Consider the following 26,314-nt stretch of genomic DNA (forward strand, 5'->3'; position numbering starts at 1 on the left):
GGTGCCAGTGAACTCTCTGGACTCACTGCACTGAATCCCCGGTGGTGCCAGTGCACTCTCTGGACTCACTGCACTGCATCCCCACTGGTGCCAGTGCACTCTCTGGAGTCACTGCAGTGCATCCCCAGTGGTGCCAGTGCACTCTCTGGACTCACTGCACTGCATCCCCAGTGGTGCCAGTGCACTCTCTAGGACTCACTACACTGCACTGCATCCCCAGTGGTGCCAGTGAACTCTCTGGACTCACTGCACTGCATCCCCACTGGTGCCACTGCAGTCTCTGGACTCACTGCACTGCATCCCCACTGGTGCCAGTGCACTGTCTGGACTCACTGCAGTGCATCCCCACTGGTGCCAGTGCACTTTCTGGAGTCACTGCAGTGCATCCCCAGTGGTGCCAGTGAACTCTCTGGACTCACTGCACTGCATCCCCACTGGTGCCAGTGCACTCTCTGGACTCACTGCACTGCATCCCCAGTAGTGCCAGTGCACTTTCTGGACTCACTGCACTGCATCCCTAGTGGTGCCAGTGCACTCTCTGGAGTCACTGCACTGCATCCCCACTGGTACCAGTGCACTCTCTGGACTCACTGCACTGCATCCCAAGTGGTGCCAGTGAACTCTCTGGACTCACTGCACTGCATCCCCACTGGTGCCAGTGCACTCTCTGGACTCACTGCAGTGCATCCCCAGTGGTGCCAGTGCACTGTCTGGACTCACTGCACTGCATCCCGACTGGTGCCAGTGCACTCTCTGGAGTCACTGCACTGCATCCCCACTGGTGCCAGTGCACTCTCAGGACTCACTGCACTGCATCCCCACTGGTGCCAGTGCACTCTCTGGACTCACTGCAATGCATCCCCAGTGGTGCCAGTGCACTCTCTGGAGTCACTGCACTGCAACACCACTGGTGCCAGTGCACTCTCTGGAGTCACTGCACTGCATCCCCAGTGATGCCAGTGCACTCTCTGGACTCACTGCACTGCATCCCCACTGGTGCCAGTGCAATCTCTGGAGACACTGCAGTGCATCCCCAGTGGTGCCAGTGCACTCTCTGGAGTCACTGCTTTGCATCACCACTGGTGCCATTGCACTCTCTGGACTGACTGCACTGCATCCCCACTGGTGCCAGTGCACTCTCTGGAGTCACTGCACTGCATACCCACTGGTGCCAGTGCACTCTCTGGAGTCACTGCACTGCAACCCCTCTGGTGCCAGTGCACTCTCTGGACTCACTACACTGCATCCCCAGTGGTGCCAGTGCACTCTCTGGACTCACTGCACTGCATCTCCACTGGTGCCAGTGCACTCTCTGGACTCACTGCACTGCATCCCCACTGGTGCCAGTGCACTTTCTGGACTCACTGCAGTGCATCCCCACTGGTGCCAGTGCACTCTCTGGAGTCACTGCACTGCATCCCCACTGGTGCCAGTGAACTCTCTGGACTCACTGCACTGCATCCCCACTGGTGCCAGTGAACTCTCTGGACTCACTGCACTGCATTCCCAGTGGTGCCAGTGCACTCTCTGGACTCACTGCACTGCATCCCCACTGGTGCCAGTGCACTTTCTGGAGTCACTGCACTGCATCCCCACTGGTGCCAGTGCACTCTCTGGACTCACTGCACTAGCCCCTGCCGCCCACCTGCGCCGCTGGTGGCACCGCAACAGCGACACGAAGCAACCCTGCTGCTGGCGATGACAAAAAGGGCTCGTGCGAAAGCTGCTCCGCACGGAGCCGGGGCGGAATGCACCGGGAGGGTGCTCACAAAGCCTCCGGAAAGGGGCGATGTCACCTGGGCTTCTGGGTGGGGGCACGGCCAGGCCCTGCACAAAGGACAGCAAGGACAAGGGTGCCAAGGAACCACCCCCCAGCTGGGGAGGCAGGGTCCTGGTCTATGCTGGTGCTTGCCACAGAGTGCCCGAGGTGGGACTTGGTGAAGTGACAAGGAACACGGTGACACTGGGACAGCTGGGACTGTGCTAGCACCGTGGCCTCTGGGTAGGGGACTTGGTGGCACCGCCGAGGCTTCCAAGGCCACGGGGAACCTGTAGACCCCCCGGAGGGGCCAGGAGCTGCCTGCCCGGCTGCTCAGGGCTGCGGGAGCACGGAGCCACACGGAGCCCTGTGGCCGGGGATGCTGCCAGGGAGAGCCTGGCCACAAGCACCCCAAGTCTGCAGGCACCGACGAGGGGCTGAAACGCTCACCAAGGGGAGGCTGCTGGGCGAGGACAGCCTGGGGACATGCCACCACCGCCCCGGGACCCTGTCGCAGTTGTGACAAACAGCACAGTGCGTGGCTCCGACCCGGCGCTCAGGAGGGGCTGGGCTGGGCCGAGCCCTCGTGCACGAGAGGTGCCCGTTTTGCTCATGAGACATTTGCGCCAATGGCACGAAATCCCGCCACCACTCGCCCTGGGCTACAGCTTGAGGTAGCTGGAAACCCCTCACGTTTGCCTGGCAGGGTTTATGGATCCAACAGAATGAGCAAAATCGGGTTAATTGGGTGGTTTGTTAACGACAGGCCCAGGAAGGGGACTGAAACACAGACCGGGGTTGGGAAGGAGGACAGGACAGGGTGAAGCCGCTCGTGGTGCCCCCACGGCGGGCTGGTGCGAGGAGAGCGCAGGAGTGGGAGGAGAGGAGCAGGACGGGGCTGGGGGGGGGGACACAGCCTGGCTGGGGGCACCTGGCCTCATGCCCGAGGGAGCAGGACAGGCACTGCGAGCACCGCCCCCCCCCCCCCCCCCCCCCCCCCCCCGCAACAACCAGGAGCAAGTGAAATCCAGATGCGTGGATGAGCCCCGGGGACAGGGAGGGGTTGGGTCAGGGACAGGAGCAGTGCTGGGCCGGAGGGGAGGCACAGTCCCATCCCACAGCTCTCCTCTTCCAGCTGCTGTGGCCCCCCCCCACCCCGTCTCCACGCTGCCGGTGCCCCGGTTCCCCCACCCTTGGTGTCCCCTCCTGGCTGCGGGGCAGGCTGAAGGCGCAGCGTGGTGATGTGCCGCGGGGCTGCGGCTCTCCAGACCCCGTCTGTCTCACGGGAGGGGCCTCTGGCCAGCCCCCCCTCCTCACCGTGGCCAAATGCTCTGCAGGGAGGTCTCAGGATCCCCCGGGATCCCTGAGCCGGGCACTGGGGCTCACCCCGTCCGTCAGGCGGCAGCAGCACCCAGGGCCGGCAGAGAAGTCGCCTCCCTTCTTCATCCTCACCACCCCTGAGGTGAGCTTGCCCCCCTCAGCTCCGCACAGAGCTGCGGCCCCCTCCCCAGCGGCCCCCTGTGGCTGCCCCTTGCCAGGCCAGAGGGAGCTGAGAGCCCCCTGCCTGCACCCCGGTGGCGGGGGCCAGCACCCCGCGTCTGCCAGGCTCAGCCAAGGGGAGCGCGGCCACCGAGGGGGGTCCAGAGCCATGAGAGCCGCCTCCTGCTGGCGCGGTCGTCCCTCCTCCCTGCCCACCCCCCCCTAACACAGCGAGGGGAAGCAGGGCTCGTGGCCAGCCTGCGGCTCGCCCTGCCGCTGGGGAGCCTGCTCTAGAGATAGGCTACCTGCTGCTGTCCCTGGATCCGCATGTACTCCATCCGCTGCTTTATGTGCTTGCTTTTGTCGGGGCTGCCCTGCTGGCTCTGCTTCAGCCTGGACGCCGGGTTCACCATCTTCATGGCCGGGATGGAAACGCCACAACGGCTCTGTCAGGACAGAGAATTTTGGGAGGCGGAGATTAAAACCAGCAGGTGAAAACCCACACGAGCACAGCCTGCAGCCAGGCACTGCCGCACGGAGCACACGGGCCATGCAGGGGCCCCATGGCCCCATCCCCATGGCCCACCGTGCCATCCCGCAGGGCCCCGGGCTCCCGCCACACTGCCGGGACAGCCTGCCGTGGCGCTGAGCCCAGCCGAGGGCAGGGACATCGGCTCCATGTGCCAAGGGAGCCTTCACCGGGCAGCGCCGTGGTGAGCCAGAGAGCAGGCAGGACTTACCGAGAGCTGCAACGCAAACGGGGGTTAGGGGCAGACACCGGGAGGCGGAGGGGCAGGAGGAAAGCACCCTGCCGGGGTGCACAGCCCAGAGACAGGACAGGAGGCGACGTCAGGTGGAAGCAGATTCCAGGTTGGGAACGGCGGCAGTGGGAACAGAGGTGTTTATTAACTATCCGCACAGGCTGAGATACAGGAGACTTGCGAGAGCAGCAGCAGAAGAGAGCGTTACGTGTTGGCACGTCCCTAAGTGCGAGGAGATCCCCAAAGCAGGTACCCAGAGCGGTGCCTGCTGCGGAGCCCAGGCAGAGCCGCACGCCGCGGGCCGGCCACGCATCCCCCCACTGCCTGGGCACCCCAAAACCCCACAACCACTGCCTGCCCTGCCTGCCCCGTGCCGGCCTGGACCAGCTTCCCCTGGCGGCAAAAAGCAGCACTTCTGTGCTGCCCCAGAAATGTGCATGGGATGCCCAGGCTGCGCCGCTGCCAGGACAGAGCCACAGGTTATCTCCGGGGACAGGTCCGTGGGATCGCTGCCTGCACTGGAACTCAGTGCCTGTCCTCCCTGCCTCGCCGTGGGACCCCCTGTGCTCCTTCAGCCGGGGCACAGGGACTCCCATACCTCACGGGAACCCGCTTCCCATCTGGCCACAGCTCTGCCAGCGTCCTGGGTACAGGCAGGCGCTGGAACTCAGCGCTCGCATCCAAGCTGCAGCAGCCAGAGCTGTGCCCTGAGACCTCAGCCCTGGCTGAGCCAGCTCCGGCCGTGCGGCCCCTCCTGGCAAGCCCTGATCTGAGCTTTGCTTTGTGAGTGCCTGCACACGTGCCAGCCACAGCCATAAATCCACCTCGTAGCTCCGCTGCTCCTGTGCACAGCTCAGGCGGTGCAGCAGGACCTGGCAACAGGGGGAAATTGCAGCTACACCCACTTGGAGGGCCCATTCACCCCAGCCAGAGCCCTGTAAAGGGACCGCCGAGTAAGTGGGAACCGGGGCTGAGATAATTGCTGCAAAATGAAAAAGGAGATTCATTCATGAGCGCTGATTGTTAATAAAGGAGCAGGCTGACTTGTGAGTAGCTGAGGGCACGTTTCCCCTCTTTTCCCAGCTATTCAGCAAGCCAGTGGCTGCCACAGATTCCAGCAGAAACCAATTTGGACGGCTTCAGGGAGCCCGCGCTGTGATTTAATTAGGAGAAACATCTGCTGGTTCGCAGTGACACTTAAAACGCAGTTCCTCGGAAAAGTGCTCACGCTAAATGGAAAGACGAGGAGCGCCGCGTTCCGCCCAGCTCCCCCAGCCCCTGCCTGCCCCGCGGCCGCTCGCTGCCGAGCCAGCGCTGCCCTCGGCCGCGCAGCGCGCGCAGCACGGGGTGCCCGGGTGCCCGCTCCATCGCTGCCCTGCCTCCCTGCCCTGCCTCCCCGCTGCTGGAGCTGCAGGAGCCGATGTCGCCGCTCCCAGCTCATAGGGGCCGAGGTGGCAGCCCCAGCCCCAGCCCGGGCAGGGGGTCCTGCCCCCTAACCCAGCACCGGCAGCAACAGCGGCCTGAGCGTCCTTCTGCCACCCGCCACCCAGAGGGTGACTCGGCCCAGCTGGTAGGGAGCCTAGAGCTCCTTGGCGTGCACCTGGATAGCTGCAGCGCTGTGCCAGAGCTGGCCCTGGAAGGGCCCCAGGGGAGGGCTCCTTTGCCAACTGCTTCTCCTAACGCACTTGGCTCTGCTGAGCCGATGTCGCTGCGGGGCTCTGAGCTACAGCGGCCCCCCGCCCCGGCACGGCCAGCTCCTGCGGCAGCGCTGGCCGAGGTGACCGGTGCAGACCAAAGTGGGGTGCACCTGGAGCAGCCCCAACACCCGTGGCAGACACCAGCTGCCCAGGGTCTAACTCAGCGCCCGTGCAGAGCCGGGGAGGGTGCGGGGCAGCCCCGGCCCCAGGGCGGGGTGGTGGCGGTGCCGCTGGCACCGGCCGCCTTTCCACGTCAGCCTCTGCTGTCTGCAGCCTCGCTCCAAGAGAAGTTTTGTGTTACACCTCAGCTCGGCCTGGAGGTAGAGTCACAGAGAGGGAGCAGGTAGAGGTGGAGGAAGAGAAGACATCAGAGTGAATCCGAGGGCAGAGCACACCAAGAGGGAGAACAGAAAATAAACCTGAGGGCTGCTGAGGGGGAGCTGTGGCTTGGGTGGCAGAGGTGGCTTGGTCTGGCTCACAGACGGGCTCTCGGGAGCATCCTCTTTGGGCTGGCTGAGATCCAGGGCAGTCCCACCGTCACAGCCGCTGTGCTCGAGGTGCCCCGCACCCGCCTTTGTCTCCTCGCTGCCATCAGACACTGCTTGTCCCAGCAGTTCTTTAGGGAATATAAATTCGGCCGCAGGGTGGCTGCTGATCTCGCTGATGGTCATTTCCAGCTCACGGATAGTTTCTTCGAGGCTATCCAGTCTCTGGTACGTGCCTTTATAAATCTCCTTGCTGCGTGGCGACATGCTGTGCAGGGGGGACACGTCCCCTTTGCTCCTTCCCCGAGGAGCGGGGCAGCAGAGCCCCTCCGCTGCCTTCCCACTTGCATCCTCCTCGCCTCCTCCTGCCCCGGCAGCCAGACCCACGCTGTTCCAGCCCGGTGATGCTGCACACCGGTGAGGCCCTGGGGAAGCAGCGACCTGCCCCTGGGGGTGCCCAGCCTGGCACCATCCACTCCCCTGGATGTGGTCACAGCCCGGGGGACGCCTGGCTTTTGGCACCGGCAAGCCGTCGCGCTGGTCCCTCCGCAGGTGTTTGCAAACCCCGTCGGAGCATCCAGGAGGGACGGATGCCTCCCGTGTGCTCTGCCTGGCTCCTCCTCGGGGCTCTGCATCACTGGGGACGGCGCTGGGCCCTTGGCTGCCTGCACCTGGGACAAGCGCCGTGTCTTCGGCCCCCGGATCTGTGGCCTGCCCTCGGGGGTGAGGAGGCTGCTCAGCCAAAGGACCTTGCGGTGCGGTCTGGCTGCTGCCTTCCTGCCTCCTGGCAGGGCTCAGAGCAGTGTCCTCTCCTTCTGCCCCGGTGGGCTGGCTCGCTCCTCGCTTTGGGGGAGACGGGGCCTTGCTGTCTGCCGGAGGGAACCCGTGAGTCTCTCCTGGTGCGTGCTCACAGCCTCGGGATGGGGCACTCCGGGGCTGCGGGGCTGAGGCTGGAAGGCCCCCGGGCGTGGACGGAGACTTTCTGGGGGTGCCAGCAGACACTTGGCATCTCCCCCCTGCCTCAGGTGCAAGCTCCCCTCCGGCTCCTCCGCTGCCAGCTGGGTCCCCGTGCTCGGAGCAGCCCGTTTCCACTGGCACCTCGGGTTCGGTTTCGGGGGACGGCGGCGCAGACTCCCACTCGGTGAGCACAATCTGCGGGAGGGAGAAAGCCCTGCTCCCCGGGGGGGCCGGGGCCACCGGCTCCTAGGTAGAGAATTCAGACAGATTAGGAGCCGGGGAGCGGCATGGGCTGCCTGCCGGTGGAGGGAGCAGGCAGCTGCCTGGGGAGCACAGCCAGGCTATTTCGGGTCCCCTAGTGCTGGTCCCTCCGGGCATCGCTGCGGGAAGGTGTTCGGATAGGAAGGGAGCTGCTCGGCTCCCTGCCTGCCCGGCCGGGTCTGGGCAGCTGAGACCTCCCAAATGTGTCTCCAGGCATGGAGTGACCGCGTTTATACTGTGCGTAAGGCAACCTTAGGGGAGATGTCGGCAACAAGGGGCTAAAATCTTCAGCAAGATAGACTCGGTGCTGCTGCACCTCCCAAATGTGTTTGGGAACCTGACTGCCGTGGTCCAGCTCAAATTTCTCTTGTACTGGTGTAAACTGGCAAGACATTTGTGCAAGCACAGAGCCTAGCCCTCGGGGGCTGCTCGGCCCCGCAGGACGCGCTGCTCTCAGTGCTCTCAGGACCTGAAGGCAGGGACGAGCCATTGGAAATGGGCTGTGGTGGGGTGACAGACCTTTACATCCCTGAGCAGCAAGAAGTCACCTGGAAAACCCCGTCCGCCCTCCCTGCACCTCTCCATTACTGTCCCAAGGGGGACGCAATGAGCCGTGCGGTGCCTGGGGGACCACAGCCCTGCACGGAGGCGAGCTGGAGCAGTGCTCTGGCAGAAGAGCTGCTCCCCGGCAGCTGCAGCAAAGGGGGGGCCCTGCTCCGCACCCCAATCCTGCCCCGGGCAGCGGCTGCAGCCTCGCAGGGCTCCGTGCGCAGCTGGCTCCAGCCCCTGCTGCTTTGCTCAGCTGCCCAGAAACTGGGGGGAGCGGGAGCCAAACCCAAGGAGCTCCCGGCAGCCTCCAGCCTCTGCCCCAGCCTTCCCCTTCTGCCTGCATCGTGCGCATGGAGCGGGCTCTCTGTCTCTCCATGCACCACTGACCACAGCCCCGCTTCGTTGCCACCCTCCCCACGTAGTGCCAGGCCACCCGGGCACCCAGTGTGGCATGAGAGCGGGGAGCCCTCCCTGCGCCCTGCGTGGTGGGGTGCTGGGGGGCCCTGCCTCTCCCCCATCCACGTGGCTGCAGGATCCGGCCCTCACGGGAGCTGCGGCAGCCCCGTGCTGTGCCGCAGAGGGGTTAGTGCTCGGTCCGGTGCCGCGTCAGTGCCGTACACGCAGTGGCAGTGAGCAAGGGAGTGAAGAGAAGCCATTAGTTGGTTAAGTCAGAGAGGGAAGGAGCAGTGAGTTAAACAGAGGTGGGAGAGGCGGTGGTTAAAGTGCAGCCGGCCAGGAGGAGATGTCGGCAGGAGGGATCGGAGCTCGGAGCGAGCTGTTACCTTCCATCCTTCGGCTGCAACGGAGGCTCCATTGGGCCACATGTCTGCGTGCCCAGGGGAGACGGCAGCCGCGAGCGGATCGTAACGGAGCTTGGGAATGAAAGGGGAGGCAGAGCTTCTCTGAAACACCTGGGGAGTCAAACACGAAGGGTTGGAGGAGGGAGGTTTGGGGCTGACAGAGACAGAGCCCCGCCAGGACAGGGGCTCAGCAGCTGCTGGTGGTCAGGGAGGCTTCGGCTGCTCCCCGCTGGCGAGGTGCCCCGGCCACGGAGTCCCCCACATCTCTGCTGCCCTGTGGCAACGCTTGTGCCCCCCGGGCAGGATGCGATTGCTCCATGCTGCCTGTCCCTGTGGCACCACACTCCTGCTGGGGACAGGACGAGGACGGGGACACCCACCGCTGCACTGCTGCTCAGGGGTCGCTCCTGGAGCTGCTCCTGTGGATGCCCGGAGCAGGCGCAGCGCGGGGGCATCGCCCCCACCCAGCGAGCCGGGCGCCTGCAGCCCCCCCTGCCACGCTCACCTCCAGCTCCGCAATGATGCGGTCCTCGTCGTCGTCGTCCTTGATGGCAGAGGCAATGATGGGCGGGGTGGACGCAGGTCTGACCACCTCCGACACCGTCCGCCTCAGCTTCACCTGCGGCTTCTGGGTCTCCAGCTCCTCCGACTCGGCTTTCTGCGGGGGCGCAGGGCGGTGAGGGGCTGGGGCAGCCGAGGGGGGACCCAGCACCCCCAGCAGCCACCCCCACGGCCCCGCTCCCCACCTTCATAAATCCGGGCTCCTTCTTGCTGGTGACGATGACTTCGCCGCTGCGGGTCGTGGTCAGCCCGTGGGACGAGGGGAAGCTGCGGCGGGGAGGGGGAGGCGGCGGCGATTTGGAGGGTTTCTCGGTCCGGTACCGCGGCACCGTCAGCTCGTCTGGGCACAAACGATGCTGTGAGGGCACGAGACCTTCCCCTTCCCCTCCAGCACAGCACCCGAGGCTCTCCCGCTGCCCTCCTGGGCACAAAGCTCCCTTAGGGCAGCGCTGCCCAGCCCAGGGAGGCACAAAGGGGACAGCACGAGGGCACGGCCAGCGCACACGTGGATAGAGCTCGGTGCAGAAAGCAGAGCTGACACCAAGCCCTGCCCCAATGCCTCCCCCTGGGACCCTGCGCGCACCCCAGCCTGGGATCCACGGGGCACCCCCAGGTCCCCGCGCCGTACCTGAGCCCCTGCGGCCGTTGGGGTCGGCCTTGCCCGCGGACTTCTGTGCGTGCTGCGGCTTGGAGGGCTTGTGCTCGGGGGTGGACGCGGCGCTGCTGCTGCCCGTGGCCTGCTTGTGCTTGGCAGCGAAGTCCAGGTCGGGGATGGCCTTCATGAGCTCGGCCTGCGTCTCCTCCAGGAGGCGGTTGATGTCCTTGGCACTGTACTGGGTCAGCGCTGCCCGCTTCTCCTCCCAGTCCCGCTCGGCAGCCTGCGACAGCCGGCACAGCCCCTGCAGCCCGCGCCGGCCGGCAGCTCCCCGTCGCCCACCGCGCCCACCACCTCCCCATCACTTGGGGTCTCCCAAGGCTCAGTGGCACACTGGGTCTCCCTGATATCAGGGACTGCCCAGCACCTGGGGCTTCCCACCTTTGAGATGCCCCCTCCCTGACATCTGGGACCGCCCAGCACCTGGGGCTCCCCACCTTTGGGATGCCCCATCTGCTACAGACCCATCAAGAAGGACGTGCTCAGCTTCTGTTCCCAGTTTTAGCCGTGGGGGAGCTCCAGCAGGGTTCGACCCTTCAGAGGAGCCCCCCCCAGCTGTGGGTTTCGTTCAGACAGCACAGGAGGAACCTGCCCCAGGCCCTTACCTCCACGGACACGGCTTTGTCTGCGCTCTTCTTGCTGGGGGTCTCCGGGCCCGTCTGGGTCTTGGCAGGAACCATCTCCGGAGCTCGGGAAGGGTTATTGCTCTTGGAGGGGTGGGTCTGGGTCTGGGGGGGGCTGTGCCCGAAGCTGGGCATGCCCAGGGTCTCGGTGGCAGCCGTCAGGTGGTGGAGGCTCACTGGGGGGCTGGTGGGCGCCTCCAGGTCCAGCCCTTTGCTGAAGTCTGTCTCGGGGGCCATCTTCTTGGGGGACTGGCTGAGGGTGTTGGGGGGGGTCCACACGCCCTCTTCCACTTGCCTGCAGGGGACAGAGGGAAGGTGCTGGGTCACCGCACAGCACAGGGAGCTTGGTTAGTGCAGCCTCCGCAAGCCGCTCCACAAAGACCCTCGCTCAGTGTCTGTGTTTCATGGCTGAGACCCCCGAGAGCCGGGAAGAGCAGGAGCACGAGCTCCAGCCTCCCTCGGCAGGGCACATCAGCAGCTCCTCTACCTGGCTGTCCCTTTGCATGAAGCCTGGAAGAAACTGGATCCCTCCAAATTCTGCCCCTCTGTCAGATCTGGCTGAAATTGCCCTTTGGATTCAGAAGTTATTAGGAAACGGGAATGACAGGTAGGCAGATTCATGCGCTGTGTGATCGTACGAGCTCATTTCCATAGAAAACCAGGCTAGAAACGAGCCTGAGGCGAGCCCCGGTGGCGGAGCGCTCCTCGAGCTTGGCCAAGTTGTAAGCTTTCATGAAAGGTTTCGTAATCAGAGCAGGCAGGTGGGTGCAGCGGCGGCGCGCGGCCCAGCCTACCATCGTTACTGGATCGGGGAGAGGATTTTCTCCATCGGAAGAGTTTTCTGTTCCTCAGGAAAGAGATTTCTGACCGCATCAAGTGTCTCCATTGCATGCAAACATATGATCAAGTATTTTCAAGGTGATAAGGAAAGAGGTTTTGAAAAGAGGGGTTCCCACGTACGCCCTGGAAAGGACCAAGGGCATTTTTTAATTCCTTAGCAGGAAAAATGAACCCTTTTTCAACGGCTCTGGGAATTCTGACCCCTAACACAGAGAGGACACTGGCACACAGGTGGAGGACACAGGAGCAACCGAAGGGCCTGGTTGCGTCCTCCAAGGTGCATACAGCCCCCTCCTGCCTGCACGGGAAGGGCCGTGGGGCTGTGTGGGGCTGGAAGGAGGACGTGGAGCAGGGGCAGCGCCAGGGGCTGCGGGGCAGGGGCTGGGCTGGGGGCTCGGCAGCGGGGCGCAGCGCTCACCTGCGGATCTGGGCGAGGGTGTCTGTCACCGTCTTGCAGCGCTTGAGCAGCCCGTCGAGGCGGTTGGGCTCCTCCTTGAGGAACTTCACGGCTTCCACCTCCACCCGCAGCACCACCCGCATCTTGCTCTGCAGGCTGGGGAACTGGGCTGTGGTGGGAGAGGGGGGTCAGGGGGCACTGCAGGGGACCCCACACCCACCGAGACCACCGCAGCCATCGTGTCCGGATGGATGGGTCCCGGGGAGCCCAGGCTGTTGTCTCTCCACCCCCCCGTGCCCCCCATCCCTGCCTGTCTCTCACAGGCACCGGTCCCAGCCCCTGGCAGCTGCAGTCTGCAGCCCTGGGCACAGATCCTGACCCCTAGCCAGGGGCTCGGTTGCCGGGACCCTGCGGGCTTGGTGGCAGGGGACACAGAGCAGGTCATTTCTGGCTGCCCAGCCCCTGCCTCGCGCACTTGTCCCGGCTGCTCAGCATCAGCCGATCTCACTGCAGGACAGCGGAGCTGCTCCCACCTCTGCCCCGTGCCCCCAGGCCCTCCCCATGTCCCTGCTGTCCCCCCCACCTCTCGCAGCCTCAGCGACTTCTGCCAAGTCCCCGCTCCGTCTGCCCGCGCTGCGGCACGCAGGAGCTCTGCCACTTCGAATCGAGGCGCAGGGCGTCTGCTCGGGGAAGGCAGGGTGGGGACAGCCGGGGACAGGAGACTGCAGGAGCAGCAAAATCGCTGCAGTGCGTGCAGGGGGGGCGACAGCAAGGTCCCCGGGGGCAGCAGCGCCAAGCACGTGGGAGCTGGAGGAGGGACTTGAGATGATTTTGGCACCGGCAGAGCACCAGGGACCCACCCCTGGGAGCAGCACAGAGCAGGAGCACGGGGCGCAGCCCTTGCACCCAGGCAGCCTGTAGGACACGCGACGCAGCCCTGCACTGGCACGGGGGGAAGCCTGTTCTGGGGCATGGACACGCCACGTACAGCAGAACGGGCTCCAAAGATGCATTTACCCAGACCTGGAGCCACACAGCAGCGCCAGTAGAGGCTGACAGCGTCCTCCCCCCCTGCAGTGCCCGTCCTCCTCCTCACCCTTGAGGTCTGTCAGCGTCTCCCCCAGCTGCTTGAGCACCACGGCCTTCTCCTCCAGCTCCTGCACGGGGATGAGCCGGTGGTTGTGGGCCAGGTCCTTCTGGATCTTCTCCACCGACTTCTCCAGGTCACTGCGAGCACAAAGCAGGGCCGGGGTGTCACTGCTGTGCCGGGACGCTGGAGACCCCGGGGAGGAGCTGGTGGCCATGGGCAGGTCCCCATGGGACAGGGGGAGAGGAGAGCTGTGTCCTCCCTCCCACGCTGGGCACGCGGTCAGGGATGGGGCTGGCGCCATGCGGCACCTGGATTTGCACCAGCAGAGGATGTGGCCCGGGGGGGGTCAGGGCACCAGGACACCCCCCGCGTGCTCACTTCAGCTGCTGGGTGATCAGCTCCTCCTCGTTGAGGTACCGGAGCCGCTCCTCTTCCACCAGGCTGCGCTGGCGCTGCAGGGGGTCCTCGTGCTTGCGCATGGTGTCGGTCACCCGCACGCTGATCTCCGTCTCCGTCCGCCGCAGCATCGTCTTCACCGTCTCCTGGTTCTGCAGCTGGGGGGGCGAGGGAAGGGGGTCAGGCTGCTGGCTGGGCAAGCTGCCCCGCAAAAAAAGGTCACCAGGAAAGGGGGATTTCTGTGCTCCTGGGCTGGAGCCTCCCAGCCAGAGCTGGGCAGGGCCGGGCCCCCCCTCTCTACCCACCTGCAGCTTCTTGAGCTGCTGCAGCTGGTTGCGGAGGTCGCTGGCGTTCTGCTGCAGGTCGTGGAGGTGCAGCTGCATGTGCAGGCGGGTGATGGCCGTGGGCTGCCCCGCTGGAGTGCTGGTGGCAGAGGGTGGCGGGGGCGCGGGCACCGGGGTCCCCATGCCGCTGCGGCTGGTCGCTGCAGGGGGCAAGAAGAAGCTGCTGAGGGAAGGCGCCACCCCCTCCCAGTGGGGTTTTCCTGGGAAACCCTCTCCTTCCCCGCTCTGTCCCAGTCCAGCACTGCTTCTGCCTGGCCTCCAAAACTGCCATCAGCTCTGTCCCCAAGCTGGCACCAAGGTGAGCCCAGATCAGAGCCGTCCCCTGGCAGGATGGGGCCCCCCCGGGTTCTGGCATGGGATGGGGCTGCAGCAGCACAGCTCCTGGGACCAGGAACCCACAGCAGCCTCGGGACATGGGGGGCACTGCGGGGAGGTGGCTCTGCTCCTCTCCCCTGCCACTTACATGCTGACGGGGGGGTCCCGCCATTGGTGGCTTCTGCCTTCTCACTGCAACGAAAGAGAGGAGGGGGTGAGCGTGGAACAGGCGCCTCTGCCCTCTCCGGCACTTTGCCTGGAGGAGGCCCCCCCAGGTCCATGCCTGCCCCCCCGCCCCTTACCTGGGGGTCTCCGCCTCGGAGCCGCGGAGCAGCGCGCTCTGCACCAGCCCGGTCAGGCTGGCGATCTGCTTCTCCATCGCCTCCATCCGCTCCCTGTGAGGGAGGCAGGGGGTGAGGATGGGGCACGGCACCACGGACCCCCCAGTGGGACGGCTTGTCCTGGCCTCACCCGCGCTCACCCACTGGGTGCTGGGGTCCGTGCAGGTCCCGGGAGGGGGCACAGGGGGCACGGTGCGGCCGTCAGCTGCCGTACCCAACCCCCTTTGTTCCGTCTTGCTGCCTCCCGCTACCCCCAGGTGGCTCCCCCAGCCCCGCACAGCTCGGTGCCCATCGCCCACCCCAGTGCTTCTGCTGGGATGGACTGGGGCAAACTTGGCCCTGCTCTGCCTCAGCTCCCCGCCTGCATCGGAGGACGGTGACCTGAAAGCAGAGCCCATTTCCACAGGGACGCTCCTCCCGTGCCCTTCCTCACCTCGTTTCTGTATCCTTGGCTGGCACTGGGGAGCTGAACCCCGAGAGCGGGCGGTCGCCGGGGCCAGGAAAGAGCTCGGGGGGCCCCGAGGCGCTGGGGTTGCGGGGCTTGCTGACGGGGCTCTCCATGAAGACGGAGGAGCAGGAGTCCTTGCGGAAGGACTGGCGGACGGGCGAGGACCGGCTGGGCGGCCCCGAGTAGGGGCTGTGGGGGCTCTGCCCCGGCTGCACGTCCACCAGGCGGCCATCGGCCATCTTCTGCGGGGACGAGGGGGGCATGCGGAACCCCAGGCCGGGGCCGTACGTGTCGCTGTACATCGGCGCGTTGGGCTTGTACAGGCTGTCCTCCAGCTCCGTCTGCAAGGCGGCCGCGGAGTAGGTGCTGAGGGAGCGAACGGAGCCCCGCTTGTAGAGCCCCCCGGAGTAGCCGAAAGGGTCCCCCATGCCGGCCAGGGACTGGGTGGAGGTGATGCTGAGCCGGCCCTCGTGCACCATGCTGTAGGGATCGGCGTACAGCCCCTCGTTCTTCACCAGCACCATGTTCTTCCCGGCCAGGTCCTCGTCCGGCTTCACGTCGCGGCGCTCCAGGATGGCGCTGGGGCTTGGCGAGACGCCCGGCGCGGGCGGCAGGTTGGAGAGGCGCTCGCCGTGGTGGACGGGGCTGCCGGCGTAGGAGGGCGGGCGGCCCCCGCTGTAGGACATGCGGGAGCGGGACGGGGAGGAGGACTGCAGCACGGGCGGAGGGGAGCCGGAGGCCAGGTGGGAGGCTGGGGACATGTTGTTCAGCCGGCGGGTGGGAGATGACTCCCGGGAGGTGTAGACCATCTCCCGCTGCGGAAAGGGGCAGGAATCATCAGCACGGTGACCCTGCGGGCCGGGCCCCTTCCCTGTCCCAGCCCCTGCCCTGGTGTCCCCCTCCAAGGACTGGGAGCTGCAGCTCGCGTGTCTTCGCCTGGCCTTGGCAAACAGCAGCTCCCTCCTTCCCATCCGCAGGAGCAGGATGATTTATTCTGATGAATCCCCAAATTATCATGTTTATCACCCCCCTGTCAGGCCCCAAACATCCATTCTTTTAGAGTAACACTTAACAATGCTGGGACCGGGGAAGAGGAATGGCAGTCATTACTCCTTCCACAAACACAGGCAATTACCGGGCCCTCCATCTCCATCACTTTCCCTCTTCCAGAGCCCAGCCCCGCACCCCGGGGCTCTGCCCTGCCCCAGACCCCCGGCCCCTTACCCTCAGGTCGCCGTTGGTGATGTGCGAGGCTGGGAAGGAGGCGTAGAGCGGCTCTTTCCGGTAGATTTTAATGATGCTCCTGTCCTGGATATCACTGCAAGGAGAGGCAGAGCTGTGAGCCGGCACCCTGCGAGCACAGGCAGCCTCCCAGCCCCGGGACTGCACCCACGCCCCCCCTGCTGCTTGCAGACTACTGATGTCTCCGTCTTCAACGCCCTCAGAGAAACAGAAATCAGTGTCAGGGATCCCCTGAGAGATGCCAGGTCGGGTCTGCGGCACCAGGGGCTGGTTTGGCTCAGCAGAGATGAGCAAGCGTTGCCTGCCGTGGTCTCTTTTGAAGGCATTTACCCCCCACAAGCCCTTTGTTTCCTCCACCATTTTCAAGGAAATCCTTCCCCGTTGCAAGGGTCTTTCCATCCCTGCTGGAAAGGGAGACACCGGACGACGACTGCAGGCAGTGAGGCTGCCAACATCGGCTCGCCTCTGAGATGGATGGGAAATGCACGCTGCTGTGCTCGGCACCCCGTGCCAGGAGCGAGCAAGCTCTCGAGGGTTTGTGCAAGGAGGAACGTTGGGAGGCTGCTGTTCCCTGCCTGAGCTGGCCCAGGGTGCTGGGGACCAGCAGAGAGCCTGGGCTGGATTCCTGGGCCCCCCCCCGCGTCTGTCCGCCCCTCACCGGACATCCTCCAGCTCGTAGAAGACGTTGCGCGACTCGTCCTTGATGAGGATGGCAGTGTTGGGAGACTTCAGCATCCCCATCGTGAGCTTCTGGGGGAACATGTGGACGATGAGGGCGTGCAGGGTGTCCATGCTGCTGATCTCGTGGGTGATGTGGACGCGCCTCGTCTCATCCCCAAACTGCAGGAAAAGGACCCCTGGAAGCAGAGGGCGCAGGAAGCGGTGAGGTGAGGTGAGCCCCGGCCCCAGTGCAATGCTGGTGACGTGCCATGGGCAGGATTTGTGCCCCGTGTGCCTCCCCCAGCCCCAGGGCAGCCCGTCCCCCCCCCCACCCCCGCAGTGCCGGTACCTGGTGAGCGCAGCTTCGTCTGGCTGGTGGAGCGGGACAGGGGCAGGCTCTGCCGGAACCGATTCATCCTGTTGAAGCCCAGGGGCAGCTCCGCTTCCGACATGGTTTCCAGGGATTCGGCCGAGGCGAAGGAGAGCTTGGCTTGGTCGGCCAGGCCAGGCTGGGAGCCCTGCGAGTGCCGGGAGCTCCTGGTCTGCAAAGGGGAGAGCGGGGAGGTGAGAGGAGCGGGGTGCTGGGCGCCCCTGCCCTGCCCCGGGCCCCTCCGCTCCCCCGGAGCCTCGTGCGGGATGCGGGCAAGGCTGAGCCGCGGCTGGGGGTGCTCAGCCCCCTCCCAGCTGAACCCACAGGCACAGCCTGGACACAGCTCTGGGCTCAGCACCCCCTCTGCCCACTGCCCCAGGACGTACGCCCAGGCGTGCCCCTTGTTGCCTGCAGTCTCTTGCCCACGTTTCCCACTTCAGGCTCGCAGCACTCCGCGTCTCAAAGCCTCCCAGCACCATTCCAGGCGCCTTTGAGTTCCTCCTCCAGCAACCCACTCGAAATAAAAGCAGCGATCGCTGGTAACAGAGCCAGGGCTTGCATGCGAGCACTGGAATAACCTTAGCAATTACAGGAGGTTACACATCCATTACGCCAATGAACCAGCTCCCGGGAAACATAAATGCCTGGCTTATTCTGGAAGCAAAGCAGCGGCAAGGTTTATGGCTGCCTGAGCCGGGGGAAAGTAATGGGTTTGGGTTTACAGCAGTGAAAATTTAATATGCCAGGAGTCCAATTTCACATGGCCAGGCATATATCCCCTGCATGAAATTCAGGCTACAGACACGGGCTTTCCGCACAAATGTCTTTAAGCCCTGTATGTGGGCTCTGCGCATGTAGACAGGATGGTGCCTGCTAGGTAGAGGTCAGCACACCGACACCCAGTGACACCCAGTGACACCCAGTGACACCCACTGGTACCCACTGGCACCCACTTACCCTGCCGGAACGGCTCACCCATGGGTGCACAAGGGCCGGGTGCGAGCCAGGAGCAGCTCGGTGAGACCCAGCCCCAGTGCTCGTGCAAGCAGCGGCCACGGCTGGAGCTGCTCCTGCCCCTTCCAGGGTCGGGGTGAAGTCGGGGGCAATTTATGGGGTGGCCGCGGCGGGCAGAAGGGGACTTTGTGCAGGACAAACTCAACGAGCAGCGGTGCCAGGGCACAGCCCAGTCGTGCCCAGGGGCTGCACCCACCCCGTCCATGGCTGAGCCGGGGGGTCGGACAGACGGACAGACGGACGGACAGACAGACAGACACCGCGCAGGCGGGTCCGGGTCCCGCAGGCGCCCACCCACGCAGCGGCTCGGCGGAGCACACGCTGCCTGTCAATGCCTGGAACGCGCGGCTTGATTTTCCAGACACATGTTTAACGTGGGCAAATCAAACAGAGAGAACAAACAGCTCCCGGGGTGTGGAAAAGGCGGCGTGGAAGGGACAACAGCTCTATTTTAAGACCAAAAAGAAAAATCAATATGAAATGATAACAGCCATCATCGTCATTTAAATTAGACATTAATTGGAGGATTTAATTAATCCTGTGGGGCGGGGTTTTCTAGGACTTGAAATGTTCTCGCTGTAGCTAATTGCTGGAAAATTGACTGCTTAGTTTTGTTGTTGTTGTCTCAGCGCAAGGCTCGCAGGCAGCGCAGATGCTGAAATTCCTCCATCGGGTGGGATCCCAGGTGGGATCCCGCCCCGAGCCAACGCCCTGCCCCCGGTACGTGTTCGGTCTGCAGGAAAGAATCATTAAAAAATGGATTTATTCCGGGGGGGGGGGGTCTCTGTCTCTCCCTCCCCGATGCACGAAGCACGACAGGACGGCTGAGATCGCCGTTGCCACGTCGCATCGCTGTTGCTAAGGGTTGCGGTGCGCGCATCCCAGCTCAGCACCCTAACGCACGGCACGCAGCGGGGCCGTGGGCTGGGGTGGGCTGGGGTGGGCTGGGGTGGGCTGGGGACAGCTGCCCCTGCTCCTGGCCCCAGTGAGCCCGGACCCTGCCTGCCCTCTGCCTCCACCCCGGGGCTTCAGCCGGCCTCGAGTAATTAAGCTGCTCTGATGGAGCTAATTATGGCATCCTCAAAAAAAAAAAAAAAAAAAAGAAGAAGAAGGAAAAAAATCCCAGCAAGATGAAAATTAATGGATTTTTGCCCCGGAAGGGACGGCTCTGATCGTTAGCCTGATGCTCAGCCTGGCATGCAGAGGGACCAGCAGCAGCGCTGAGCCCAGGGGAAGCAGCAGCCGAAGGGATGCGCCCAGGCAGCGCAGCCCCAGCAGGGGCAGGATCGGTGCCTGCATCGCTCCCCAAGGTGTAAGAGGGGCTGAGCAGCCCCCAGTGCTGCGGGGGGGCTCTGCCCTTTCTTGCCGGTGGCCATTCCAGCCACAAGAGCTGGCGGGGGGGCACCCACGGGGCCGGGGCACCCGCAGAGCCCCGCAGCAGCCGGCAGAGCCACAGGCAGGAGCTGGCAGCTCCGTCCTTGGCCTCCCGTGGACCATTAATGGCACGACTCCTAGGGAATTGTTTTTTATTGCTCTGCCTCGCTAACGACTTATCCCGCTATCAGGCAACGCGTTTGCTGACAGCTCGGCCCCCACACATCCTGACGGCTGCCCCTGTCAGCAGCCGACATGGGGAGGACCCGGCAGCCCCGGCACGCTCCCCCCAGCCCCGGCACGCTCCCCCCAGCCCCGGTGCGCTCCCCCAGCCCCGTTCACCTCGCTCGCAGCCCTGCTGAGGGAGCGGGGACCCATTCATGTCCACCAAACCCTCAGCACACCCCCACGTGTCAGGACCCAGCACCCTTGTGCAGCTTCATCCGTCACCGTGGCTTCTCAAACAGGCACCCGGATCCCTGCTCCTGCTTCCCTGGAGATACCTGGGGGGGGCCAATCCTGCCTTGCTGGGCACCAGATTAAGCCCTGGGCTGGGCAGTGCCTGGGGCAGCAACTGCACTGCCAGGACTTTACTGGACGGCCCCTCAGAGCTGCCAGGGGGGAACACTGCTGGGCCGAGCACTGCCCCGATGCCAGGGTGGAGGCCATGGCGTTGCCTCCTCCCCGGGCACACGCAGCTCAGGCTCCACGGGCACCTGCCAGGGCCCATGCTCAGGTGCTGGGGCTGAGTTTTCATTCCCATGCATGATGAAAACCAACATCAGCCCTCACACCGGCTCCAGAGGGGAAATCTCTTTCTCCGTCTGGCCAGGAGCGTGTCACACCCTGCAGCTGAGGAGCGAGATACCAAAGGCTGCGGCAGCCAAGCACCCAGCGCACACCGAGGAGCGGAATATCCTCCTCCTTCAGAGCACCTTTCATCCCCGGGCCTTATCTCCCCACCTGCTGCACAGCATGGCCCCACGGCTGGGCGACGGGGCTCGGAAAGGATTGATGCTCTGCCAGGACGCTGCAGCCGTGCCGGGACCGGAGCCGTGCTGGTGGCAGCTGGGGAAGGATAAATCTGGGGGTGCTGGATAAATCCCGGGTGCAGGAGCACTTTGCACGGAGGAGACCTCAGGACCCCCCAGCAAAGGTGCTCGGCACCCTCCTGCTCCGTTATGCCCCCAGGGACAGTTTTGCCCGAGCTCAGAGCCCCGATGCAGAGCTCAGCACCCTGCAGCTTCCGAAGAGCCGATGTCCCCCACGTGCCCCAGGCACCGAGGTTTTCCCCGCGGCGTCTGAGATCCACGGCAGCAGCGAGTGGCCGGATGGAGGGGGGAGAGCATCCCCCTCACCGTCCCCGCGCCGCGGCGATGCCACGCTGGGAGATGACCCATTTCTTGCTTAAACAGCATCGCAGCTCAGGGGTAACGCAGTGCGGGCTGATTCCTGCCACGGCCGCGTGTGCTGGGAGCCGGGGGCCCCGGGGGGCTGAGCGCCCTGGGCAGCGCTGGGGGCCCCGTGCTCTGCCCTGGGAGCACGGCACGGCCCCGAGCGTGGGAAGCAGCAGCGGGTTCATGGTCGGAGCACGGAAGGGAAGCAGAGGAGTGCAAGTGCCCAAAAGCAAAACAAAGCTGCCCAAGGCCACCAGGCAGCTGTTGCAGCCCTGGCAACGAGGGAAGGAAGCCCAGCAAGGAGCTCACTTTTGGGAGGGCAGAGATGCGATGGCTGCGGGGACAGGCACCAGGGGCAGGGTGACTGCAGCCTGCCCCAAGATGAGACGTGCCTGCTCACCTGCCACGGGGCACTTTAAAGCCCCCGGTAGCCTCCTGCACACTAGAGCAGAGGAAATCTTGCTGGGGCAGAGGCATCAGCAAAGCATCCCCGGCCTGGGAGAGCGCCAGGGGTGCTGCTTTGGTGATTTGCCCAGTGAAAACCCCTCGCAGAGCATGGGGCTCCCCAGGCCCCCCGGGAAGGCAGCACTGCCCCCCACCCCGGCTCTGTGCTGCCCTGGGAGCCTTATGTAAAAGAGGTGGGATGGGGAAAGGGGGGGGGGACTTGGGGGCCTTTGTCTTTTATCTCCCCAGAGCTAAAAAAAGACACAATTAAGCAATTCTTTTAGCTCCTAAAACTTCCAACAATCCCTTTCCTGTCAGTGCTGGAGCAGCTTCGTTATATCTGCCTGGCTAGATAAGGATGTTTCTCTCCTCCTCCTCCCGCCCCTTGTCTCCATCCCCCCTTTCTGCCCCGCTCCCTCCCTCCCTTACCTCCCTGCCAGCTTCCAGGGAGCTGAGGTCTGAGCGGTGCTCCGAGGACTTGGGCGAGGTGGGGGCTCTCCCATGGGTGCTGCAGCGATGGGTGCCGCAGCCACCCCAGGGGTTAGGGGCAGGCCTCGGTCTTGATGTAGACCCGCAACGGAGGCAGGGAAAGGAGGGGGGAGCGTTTAGGGCAGGAGAAGGGGGCAGAAGGTTTTTGGCAGGGAGGGGAGGAGGAGCAGCAACTGACCTCACCCAGGACGTTTTGAAAGAAGACAGGAGGAAAACACGAGAAGCAATGTGCGGGGACAGATCCTGCCTCGAGACGGAGCAGGGCACTCCGCAGCTGTTCCTGTGCAAGACTCAAAGCCACCGGAGCTGATCTCCTTCCTCAATTCTTCCACCCGCTTGCTAGCGCCAGGCAGCAAGCCCGACCCCGCAGAGAGACCCCAGCAAGGGAGCAAAGGGTCTGTCCCAGCGGGGACAGCGCCTCGCCCCTGCCCAAGGAGGGCTCCACGGGCGGTTTGTACTCGCCTTTAGAAAAAGCAGCCATTTACGGCCCGTTTCTGCTGCCCCTCTGCACATCAGACACACCGCAGCAGCACTCAGAAAATGCCGTGTTTGGCCCACGGGAAGCAGAGCATTTGCAGCACCGACACCGGGCAGCACAGGGGGGTCCCTCCGAGATGCGTCCAGGGCGCACGGCTCCGCTCCACCCAGCTCCGAGCCCAGCTCAGCCCCAGCTCCGTCCCGGCCCCTCTCCCTCCCCAGAACCACCCGAACTCAGCCCGCAGGCACCAGTACAGACCTGTACCCGCAGCTGGGCAGGATCAGCCCTCGCCGTGCTAACGTCACGGGCAGCGTCCGGCCCCAGGCGCAGACCTTGGCACCTCCAGGCGAAGCCCACACGCGGCTGCACGAGCTGGGCTGGAGCAGGGCGGCCACACGGGGGGACGGCAGCTGCCCCCAGCCCTGCCCTGGCCACGCTCCGTCCTGCCATGCTCCATCCCGCCGTGCTCGCAGGGATAACGCGCTGCAAGGCGCTCAGGGCAGCCGGGCTGGGGGCGCATGGCCCTGCTGCGGGGGGACTGGGTCCTGTGCAGGTCCTGCGCTGCTCTGCCAGCTGCCCCCCAGCCCCGCTCCGCGTCCCCTCTACCAGGACGCACGATCGGGATAAAGGCCCCTGAAATCCGCCCTGGCCAGCTTGGGAAGCAGCTGGCACGGCGCTGGCGAGCCCAGCCCTGGGCAAAGCAAGGCAACCGGTTATTTACCGAGCACATAAAGCCCCGGCCGCAGCCCCTGGTCGGACACTGATCTGGATTAATTCCTCGTAATCCCCTTCTCGTCAGTTAATCCAGCATCTGGCCGCAGGTCCCAGCTGGTGGAGTGCTGAGGTTTTGGGGCGGGCATGGGAGCTCAGCACCCCGATGGATGGGGCTGGGCTAGGGATGAGACCCCACCAGGCTCTCCCAGCACTGCAGGGAGCAGAAGAGAAGGATATTTTCTCCCTGTCTACAAAAAAATATATAAAATCCATGTCTACAAAAAAATATATAAAATCCATTTCTATCAGCCATTACCCACACCTCCCATCCCTACCCATGCGCACACCCCTTGGGGATGGTGTTTGAGGTCTCCTGGCCTAAAATCCCAGCCCTTGGGTCACTCGAGCCAGAGGGGACGATTGCTGCGGGCGGCGGTGAGACCGCGACCCGGCAGCGCTGCCTCCAGCAGGCCAGGCCGGCGTGCAGGGCAGCAGCCAGGGAGCAACGCAGGCGGTTCGTACAGCGCAGAGCTCACCGGGAGCAGCTCCCATGGGGAAAGCCCTCGTGTTGACACCGCAGCTGTAACCCCCCAAGCGCCCCCGCTCACTGCTGCTTGCACCGGGCTGCCCCATGAAAAGCAGAGCCAAGGCTCTGCGATTTTACCCTTCTGCGATGCACCCATGCAGGGAGCGACCCCTCCGGACAGAGCCTCTCCCCACGGAGCGGGGCCACACTCAGCACCCAGTGCTGGGCACGTGGGGGATGCGTGGGGACAGGGAGAGGGGACGGGGACCGCGTGGGACCTGGTGGGCTGCGGCCGCTCGTCCCTGCGCTGCCAGCAAGGGTCAGCAGCAAGCAAAGCTGTTAGCAAAGCTGGGAGAAAAACAACATCTGTCCCTCCCGCAGCTCTGCGTCTGTCGTTTCCAAGGAAAATTTTAATTGAAATTTTTTAACTTTTTTTTTTTTTTGAAGCTCTGGAAAGGAACAGAGGCAGGGAGGGGCGGGAGGGATTTCTGGACGTTTTGCCTGCAGTGCTTGCCCCTCTGCTTCGCCGCCCGCCTCGCCCCATCAAAAAGTCACGGCGGCATTTCGGCCAGGCCAGCCAGCTCCCAGCTGGTTGCTGGGGGTCAGGAAGAGCCAGCGCGGGGGCAAAGCCCCGGCCTGCAGCCCAGCGGTGCCTGCCCTGCCGCCTGCCCTCCCAGCGCTCGCAGCCTGGGGCTGGGGCATTGAAGCCTTGCAGGAGCGGTCTCTGGTCCAGCGTCTGGAGAACTCCCCTGAGAGCCCCCAGCTGGCACCAGCCAGGAGCTTTGCTGCCACCCGAAACGTCGCCGACCCCTCCGCAGACGGAGGAAGGAAACACCGACCGAGGCAGCGCATCGCAAACTGCTTCATTCATTCATTCCTAATGAACTCTGCTCATCCTCAATTATTGATGCTCCCGGAGACTCAGTCAGCAGCCTGCCGGCCTTGTAAGAGGAGCAGAGCCCGGGTAACAGGACACGGCCCCCGCAGCTGCCTCCTCGCTATGGGTCTGGCTGCAAATCCCTTCCCGCGAGCACCCCGGCCAGGCGCAGCACCCAGGGCACCGGGCATCACCTCGCCGGGCTCTCAAGTTTCCAAACAGCTCAGAGGGAGCAGCCCCAGGCTGTCCCAGCGCAGCACGCTTCGTTTCAGTCTCCTCCCGCATGTCTTGGCTCGGGGCACTTGCTCCCTGCTCCCTGGGGCCGATCGGCCGCACCGAACCTCCCCGCGGCGCTGTGCCGTGTTTTGGCCAGCCAGGAGAGCTGAACTTCAGCAAAACCCCTGCGCAAGGAGGGGCTTCCACGAGCCCAGCTCCTGCCTCCCGACACGGGAGCCAGGAGATGCACAACCGGGAGTAAAAGGAGCAAGAACTGGAGGAAACTGGGGCTGCAGCAGCAAAGGTGGAAGAAACGAGAGGTGCAGCTTCAGGGTGCTCTGACCGAGGGCCATACCACGAGTCTCCACTGACCCCCTTCCCTCTCAACCCACCTGGATCTCGCCACCGAATTAAAAGCGTACTACTCACGGCAGCAATAATTCATCCAGCGTCTAATGCTCAACATTTTGTCAGGATTATCCCGATTAACCCAGAATTAATCCTGATCTCAATGTTAACAGGATTAGCGTTAAAATCGGATTAGTTTTTAAAGCAGACCCCTTGACTAAAGGAAGGGGCCGTCCCCGCCAGATGCGCGCAGCCCGCCACCGGCAGCCAGATGTGAGCAGGAGCAGGGCACGAGCTCGGATCGGGCTCCCCTGCAGCAGGCACCGCCGTGACCCCAGCACCCGTCGCCCCTGCCCTGCAAACACACGCGCCGCTGGCACGCTGAAGGTGCCTGGCACTGCGATGTAGCGTTTCCACGCACAAACACCCTTCTGCACCCGGACATCACCCGGCCGGCTCAGCGGAGGCCACGGGTGGCTGCCTGCCCCCTTTAACCACGTCGTTCCCCTTCCTGCTGGCACCAGCAGCCTTCGCCTGCCTGATGAATATTTAAGAGCCTGGCTCCTCTGCAGCCTCATGAATATTGACAGCTGCTGGTCCCTGCCACCCAAACACGCCTCGGTGCCGTCCATCCCCGGCCCAGGCAGCAGCTCTGCCCCAGGGATGGGATGGAAGCCGGGCAGCATCACCACGTCACTGCGTTCAGCCCCAAAACACCCAATTCCTCCCCAAAAGCTCAGGGCAGAGCAGCAGGTGCTCCAAAGCAAGGCTGGGAGAGGGGGGCTGAGGCCATTCCTGGGGATGAGGCTGTCGGGGCTGGGGAGGGACACGCGGCAGGAGATGGATTTGGGGGTGAGGGTAAAATCCTGGCTCTGCCGCAGCCACCTCAGTGCCCACGTGGACGTTTACCCCGGCGATTTGTCCCTCACTCGGGCCGAGCAGGAGCCGCTTCCAATCTCCTGCTCTCCGGCAATACTGCCTCGTGTGACAGCATCTTCCAAAAATAAGCAAATTACTGCATCCTTCAGGGACGCCGGGGGACTGGAAGGAAAGCCAAGCGTGAGAACACAGCACAAAGGGGATGAGGGAGGGAGAAGGGGACGAGCCCTTCCCCAGGATCACGGGGCTGCACCCCAGCAGCAGGGAGGGGGCCGGTGCCGGATGCAAACCCCGCGGGATGCCCCGGTTCGAGCACTAGCAGGGGTGACGGCTGGGAGCTGGGACGTGGCTGTGGGTGGTGGGAAGGCGGCTGGGCACTTGGCGGGGGACTCGGGGACTGGCAGCAGCGTGACAGTGGCCATGGAGAGGCTGGATCGATGGCTCCGTGCGAGCACACCGCCTGACCCAGCTGGCAGGAAGGAGCATTCGTGAGACGAGCAGGGCTGGCTCAATCTAGAAGCAAGTGCA

General features: G+C 64.4%; 1 protein-coding gene across 12 annotated transcripts in view; it reads right to left on the bottom strand.

Annotated features, from left to right (window-relative positions):
• SRCIN1 (SRC kinase signaling inhibitor 1) overlaps window positions 1-26,314 on the bottom strand; it is a gene marked incomplete at its 3' end in the record, with an annotated part of 101,077 nt that overhangs the window by 3,487 nt on the left and 71,276 nt on the right. For 10 of the 12 annotated variants that reach the window (XM_080565145.1, XM_080565136.1, XM_080565141.1 and 7 more), the window contains 16 exons: window positions 17,010-17,202; window positions 16,659-16,857; window positions 15,983-16,076; window positions 14,744-15,573; window positions 14,272-14,364; window positions 14,118-14,161; window positions 13,616-13,794; window positions 13,293-13,468; window positions 12,921-13,051; window positions 11,846-11,993; window positions 10,570-10,882; window positions 9,938-10,187; window positions 9,495-9,649; window positions 9,254-9,406; window positions 8,731-8,859; window positions 3,693-7,384 (listed from right to left, as the gene is read on the bottom strand). In XM_080565145.1, the coding sequence (XP_080421271.1) occupies window positions 6,023-7,384; window positions 8,731-8,859; window positions 9,254-9,406; window positions 9,495-9,649; window positions 9,938-10,187; window positions 10,570-10,882; window positions 11,846-11,993; window positions 12,921-13,051; window positions 13,293-13,468; window positions 13,616-13,794; window positions 14,118-14,161; window positions 14,272-14,364; window positions 14,744-15,573; window positions 15,983-16,076; window positions 16,659-16,857; window positions 17,010-17,202 (4,449 nt within the window). The other 2 variants (XM_080565139.1, XM_080565138.1) reach the window with 2 other exon arrangements.

This window comes from Anser brachyrhynchus (assembly GCF_964034855.1).
Source record: "Anser brachyrhynchus genome assembly, chromosome: 22".
Classification (NCBI taxonomy): Eukaryota; Metazoa; Chordata; class Aves; order Anseriformes; family Anatidae; genus Anser; species Anser brachyrhynchus.